Source organism: Parus major, chromosome 5, assembly GCF_001522545.3.
Source record: "Parus major isolate Abel chromosome 5, Parus_major1.1, whole genome shotgun sequence".
In the NCBI taxonomy this organism is placed as follows: Eukaryota; Metazoa; Chordata; class Aves; order Passeriformes; family Paridae; genus Parus; species Parus major.
Window position 1 is genome coordinate 60,596,086 of NC_031774.1, and position 6,641 is coordinate 60,602,726.

General features: G+C 47.6%; 1 protein-coding gene across 1 annotated transcript in view; it reads left to right on the forward strand.

The window, feature by feature from the left end:
* MDGA2 (MAM domain containing glycosylphosphatidylinositol anchor 2) overlaps positions 1–6,641 on the forward strand; it is a 148,671-nt gene that overhangs the window by 34,753 nt on the left and 107,277 nt on the right. The window contains exon 5 of the mRNA XM_033515236.1: positions 1,890–2,022. Coding sequence (XP_033371127.1) covers positions 1,890–2,022 — 133 coding nt within the window. The remainder of the gene's footprint in view (positions 1–1,889; positions 2,023–6,641) is intronic.

Sequence of the window (6,641 nt, forward strand, 5' to 3'; positions counted from 1 at the left end):
CTGCAGGTGGGGCCTCACCTGAGCAGGACAGAGGGGCAGAAGCAGAATTCCCCTCTTTCCCCTTTTTACCCATGCTCTGGGATGATCCCAAAATCCAGCCAGCAATTAAATCACAGGAGACTCTTGGAAAACTGGGAAAATCCAAACAAATTCCTTAAATAGGACCAGTTTTTTCCAGTCAATCAGCAAACGCCAGCCATTTATTCCAGCATCCATGGGGGGAGAAACAGAGCAAACCTGCCCATCCTCGTCCTCAAAAACGTTGGGAAAATAGAATTCCCAAATCTCAATGGAGGTTTTTTTTCCTGAGAGTTCGCATCCTCCTCGTCACTCATTGGAATTGCTCAGCCTGAGCACGAGATTAAATTTGCTGTATTTACGATAATTATGCAATTAGACATAATTAGACTAATTATCCCAACCAATGGGGAAAATATATACATTTTTATAAATCTCTGCGAGCTGGGGATGGGATCCAGAATTCCATTGGGAGTTCAGCCCAAGTTCAACCTGGAGCAAAGGAGGGAATTGCTGGGATTAAACTGCCCCATGCTTCCAGAGCTCAGTGCCTTTGGCAGCCTGGATCGGGCCCTTCCCTCTTCCAGAAGAACCTTCTAAAGCAGGAATTTGATCCTTAGGAGCAGCCTCTCCAAGGTTTAATTTTAATCCCATCATTTCCATGGGATTAGTTGTCCATAGAAACCGTTTGAATCCCGTTATCCCCAAAATCTCTCCAAAATTTCGAGGACTGTTTCTTTTCTTTCCTGCTCAGCTGGATCTTCTTTTTTGATGGATTTTTTTTAAATTTTTTTTTCCCAGTTCTGTACACTCATTTTCTCAAACTTCCATGTTTTTCCTAGACATTCCTGGGCAGTTTATCCACATCCATGTGTTCCTAAGGCTGTGCCTTTCCCAGGCTCTTCCCTATTCCAGAGAAACCTCCTAAAGCAGGAATTTGATTTTTAGGAGCAGCTTTTCCAAGGCTTGGTCTTGCAATGGGCTTCATTTTAATCCCATCATTTCCATGGGATTGGTTGTACATAGAAACCACTTAAATCCCAACATTCCCTGAGTCTCTCCAAGATTTCAAGAACTGTTCCTTTTCTTCCCTGCTCAGCTGTGTTTTTATTTAATTTTTTTGTATGGATTTATTTTTTTCCCAGTTTTGTACTTTCATTTTCTCAAGCTTCCATATTTTTCCTAGATATTCCTGGTCAGTTTATCCGTGTGGTATTAAAAATCAAATCCATGTGTTCCTAAGGCTGTGTCACTATTAATTTTTATCAGGATTTATCAGGACACTGGATAATGAACATTTTCCACGTTTTTCTTTTGGAACTTTGAGGGGGGGAAATCTCACATTTCCCATTTCCCAGTTTTCTGCTGTCTGTGTTTGAAGGAATTCGACATTCCCATTCCATGTCTTGTTCATCTCCCTGGATAAAAATAGAATCCAGCAGCTCCTCATTTTTGGAGAAAAACAGGAGGAATTTTGTACCTTGGGATTTTTTCTCCATGGAAATTGTACCTTAAAATAAATCATCCTGAAAAATTTGTGACTTGAAGGACTCCATCAAACCAATTTCCCTCTGGCTTTCCAGTGTTGATATTCCCTGTGTCCTTTGGAAATCCTTTGGGGTAGGATCACAAAGCCTTTATGTAGAATCCCTGGAAAAGCTGTTTCCATTTTGTGGAATTTCTTGTGAATTTGCTCTTTTTTTGGCTCTTTTGGGCTCATCCCTTCTGGATCATTGGTTGTGTCTTGTGGATGCAGCACCAGCGGTCAATCCCAAGAGACGCGCTCGGGAATGTTGGAGGAGGATGGAATTCCCAGATCCGTATCCGCTTTTCCCTCCCTCCCTTCCTAATGTCCTCTCCTCCTTTTCCAGGGAGAAACAAAGATCCTGAAGCTGAAGAACCTGCGACCTCAGGACTACGCCAACTACAGCTGCATCGCCTCGGTGCGGAATGTCTGCAGCATCCCGGATAAAATGGTGTCCTTCCGCCTCTCCAACAAAACTGGTGAGCTCCAGCAGCACTTCCTGCCCTGCCCACACTCGGCTCTGGTGTTTCAGGAATCCTGGAATGGTTTGGGTGGGAAGGATCTTGAAGTCCATTGCATTCCAGCCCCTGGCAGGCAGGGACACCTCGCACTGTCCCAAGGGGATCCAAGCCCCATCCAACCTTGGGCACTTCCAGGGATCCAGGGACAGCCACAGCAAATCTGGGAATTCCAGCCCAGCTCCTCCTCACCCTCTCAGCCAAGAATTCCTTCCCAATATCTCATCTCGATCTCCCCTTTTCCAGCTTAAAGCCATTCCCTGTGTCCTGTCCCTCCATCCCTTGTCCCCAGTCCCTCTCCAGCTCTCCTGGAGCCCCTTCAGGTCCTGCAAGGGGCTCTGAGCTCTCCCTGGATCCTTCCCTTCTCCAGGGGAACATTCCCAGCTCTCCCAGCCTGGCTCCAGAGCAGAGGGGCTCCATGGAGCAGCTCCATGACCTCTGGAATCCCTCCAACAGTTCTTTGTTTTCCCTGTGCTGTTGAAACATAAGAATTTTTATTCCACAAAATATTTCGTGGGAAAAACCCAACCTTTTTCTACTCTGGCATTGATTTCAGGGATTGATTTGACCTTTCCTTACATCGACTGAAACATCGATTCCTTCATTGATTCCAACCAAAATGTTTCCTTTCAAATTTAATTGTTCCAAATGGAAATATCCAAGGGATTGTGCTGAAATCCTCTTGTGGGAAGATCTCTAAGCCTTTAGGTAGAATCCCTGGAAAAGCCATTTCCATTTTGTGGAACTTCTTGTGAATTTATTCGGGTTTTTGGTCTCGTCCCTTTTGGATCAGCCACTTGTGTCTCTCCCTCTGGTCGTGGTCGTGGAGTCTGGTCAACCTCTGGTTGAACACCAGGGGTCAATCCCAGGAAATGCACTCGGGAATGCTGGGGGGAGAATGGGAATCCCAGATTTTACCTCTCCTAAAGGCTCCGTGTCTGGGATAAACACAGGATGTGTCTGAAACAGTTTCTGAACCTCCCACCAAAAAACTTCTGAGCTTGGACTTTTGACCAACCGGGAATTTCAGGGGAATGTGCTTTGGAAAACGATTCCACAGGAAGTGTTGGGACATTGGGAGAGTTCAGGATCGATTCGGGTGGGCTAGGCCTTAATAATTTGTGTCTGAGGCCCTGAAATCAGGGAGAAAATGAACACAAAATGCTGAGCGTGGCCAGGATCAACCAGGAATTCCATTTGCACTTCCATATTTCCCATCATTCCTGCCCTCAGGGCTTTATTCCCAGGAGTTGCCTCCATCTTTTTTGGAATTACTGATTGGACAAGAGACCTGTGGTTTCCCACTGTTGTCCTCAACCCTTGGAAGCAGCTGGAATTATGGTCTGCTCCAAAGACATCCGGGAAAATGATTTGGAAGGCCTTAATTTACACTCACATTAATTTTTCCAGGGAAAAGAAATATCCTGGAGGGAGGTTTGTCCCTCATGAGCAGCTCTGGTTTCATGGCAGGAGAAGCCTTTCCATGGGAGGTGTGCTTGGGAGTTGGGAGCAGCTCCTGACCCTCATCCACTGAGTGTGGGAAATTGGTCCCACTCCCATTTTCCCTTGGAATAACTTTTCTGTTGGAGCCAGCACAGTCTTGGTTCATGCTGAGCCTCATTTTCAAAAGAATTGATGTTCCAGCACTTGGGGAACACCAAACTCTCATTTCCTGAGCCCAGGATGGGTGATCCCGGGGGGAATTTTGCCAAAAGAAGGAATTATTCCCACCTTACCCATGCCATGGTTATTTGAGGAGAAAATTGCCTTTTCTGGAGTCATTTCCAAGCAAACAAGGCTGGAAAATAACAAAGATTCCCACTTTTCTGTGAGGAATTTGATCACAAGCATCAAGGGCAGGATTAGATGTGAGAAGTGATTAATGCAGGAGTTCATAAAGGACAGGGAGTGAGGTGGGGGCGACTCTAAAACAAAACTTTGCTCATTTAATAAAACTTCACCTCTCAGAAGTTCTTCGGCTGAACTTCACCCGGTGTAACTCCGGAGAAATGAGAGAAACTGTAAATCCGGAGGAATCCAGGATAAATCCAAAGTAATGAAAATCAGAGCCTGAAGCTGAAGGTGTTTCAGTCCTGTCCTGTCCACTGGTTTTAATTGGAAGCTGGAGGGATGGGATGGAGAGCCCGGAATATCTGAGAGGCACAAAGACGCCCAAGGTTTAATGTCGGTGCAGTTCTGAGTGTGCTTAATTCAGCTGCACTTCGTGGGATCAGAATGTGGGAATTTGGCTGTTCTGCATTTGATGGAATCATGGAATGGTTTGGATTGGGTCTTAAATCCCACCCATCCCACCTCTGGATGTGCAGGGACAGCTCCCACTGTCCCAATGTCCAGCCCCAATGTCCAGCCTGGCCTTGGGCACTGCCAGGGATCCAGGGGCAGCCACAGCTGCTCTGGCAATTCCAGCCCAGCCAGCAATTCCCAATTCCCAATCTCCCATCCATCCCTGCCCTCTGGCANCTTGGGCACTGCCAGGGATCCAGGGACAGCCACAGCTGCTCTGGCAATTCCAGCCCAGCCAGCAATTCCCAATTCCCAATCTCCCATCCATCCCTGCCCTCTGGCACTGGGAGCCATTCCCTGTGTCCTGTCCCTCCATCCCTTGTCCCCAGTCCCTCTCCAGCTCTCCTGGAGCCCCTTCAGGCCCTGCCAGGGGCTCTGAGCTCTCCCTGGATCCTTCCCTTCTCCAGGGGAGCATTCCCAGCTCTCCCAGGCTGGGTCCAGAGGGGCTCCAGCCCTGGAGCAGCTCCATGGACTCCTCTGGATCACTCCAGCAAATCCACAGCTTCCTTGTGCTGAGAATTCCAGAGCTGGAATTTCCCAGGCGGAGTCTCCCAAGGCCAGAACAGAGCGGGACAATCCCATCCCTCCACCTTTTCCACGCGATCCTGGATCCTCACCCAACGCTGTGACCTCCCTTTTCAGACAAAAAGATTCTTTTGTTCCAGCACAGAGCAGCTCAAAACACAAAACCAGCCCCAAAACCAGCAGTGGGTGCTGGAAATGGAGCAGCTGAGGACACCCCAGAGGTGTCACCGTGCACAGGGGACAATTAAATACAATTTAAAGCAGAAGGTGGAGGTGCTTGTTGAGATTGATTTTGTGTCTAAAGGCAGCAATGAATCTGTGAATTCCTTATCTCCATAGATAAGAAATTTGAAGGGAAGCACCCCCAGGGCAGGGGTGGAATGGGGTGGGATTTAAGGCCCCATCCATCCCAAACCATTCCATGATTCTGTGATTCCACCCCCGTCTCTCTGCCTTTACCTGCGCCGTGCTTTGCTCAGGTTTCTCTGAGCAGCAACAAATTCCTCCTCATGTAGAAATCCCTGGATCCTCCAAGCCCACCTCTGCTGAGTGTCCAAGAGGAATTATTGACAGCTGATGGTGTCACCAGTTTCCAGAGGAGGCACTAAAAAAAGGGAATTTTAGCCCCAGCTCCTGCTGAATGGCACATGGAACACTCCGAGCTAAGAATAACCTGAATGGAGCTTTTCAAGGGAGTTGATTGTTTCAAAATGCCAGAGAAAAAGCAGGATATTTACCCAGAAAACCACGGGAATTCTGGGCTCCTCAGAATAGTTCTTGTAATATGATTGAGGAGAAGCAAATCAGGCTTTTATCTCGCTCCACAAAGCAGCTTGGGTGGCACTGATTCATTTGGAAATGATATTACTTTGTCTGTTAGCAGCCGGTTTAGAGCAGGTGATCATTAATCCATAAATTAAGGCTGAGTTTTGGCAGCTTCCAGGATAAAATAAACCAGCCCAGGAACTTTTCCCGAGCAAGACGAGTCTTTCAAGCCGTGATTTTTCAGCTGCCTGCCACAGCTCATTGAAATCACAGCTGAAGCTGCTGCTCTGTCTGGGGCATGTGGTGGGAGACAAATTAAGAGAGGCTTAATTCACTTTTAATCCCTCGATTAAGCTGAAGCCTGTCATGATAAACTTGCTTTGTTTCCCGCCAGTCAGACAATGCACTGCAAAGGGAATTATGGAAGGGGGAAAAAAATATTTCTCTTCACGATTCCTGGCATTCCTGGGGGGAGGTGACTGGGATCTGCATGAAAGGAAATCCTGAGGGTGCTCCGAGCTGAGCACTGCAGGTGGATGGTTTTATGGAATTCCAGAATGGTTTGGGATGTAGGAGATGTTAAATCCCACCCCTGCCATGGCAGGGACACCTCCCAGGCTGCTCCAAATCCCATCCAACCTGGCCTTGGGCACTTTCAGGGATCCAGAGGCAGCCACAGCTTTTCCAGGATAATTCTTTGGTAAAAAGGGAGCAATAGAAAATAAAGCTGGAAATGATCCCAAGGGATCCCCAAGTCCTGTTCTTCATTTAGTCTAAACCTTGCCCGACCAATCCCGTTATCCTGGCTGGTTTGTGGCTCCCTGCAGGGGTGACAGGGAATCTCACCCTGGCATGGAATGAGGAATTGTCCTCTTTCCCTTTGCAGCAGGATTTTCCATGTTGGAATGTGGGTGTCTTGTCTCAGGAGCTGGAGAATTGCTGAGGGAGCTGGGAAGGGGCTGGAGAATTGCTGAGGGAGCTGGGAA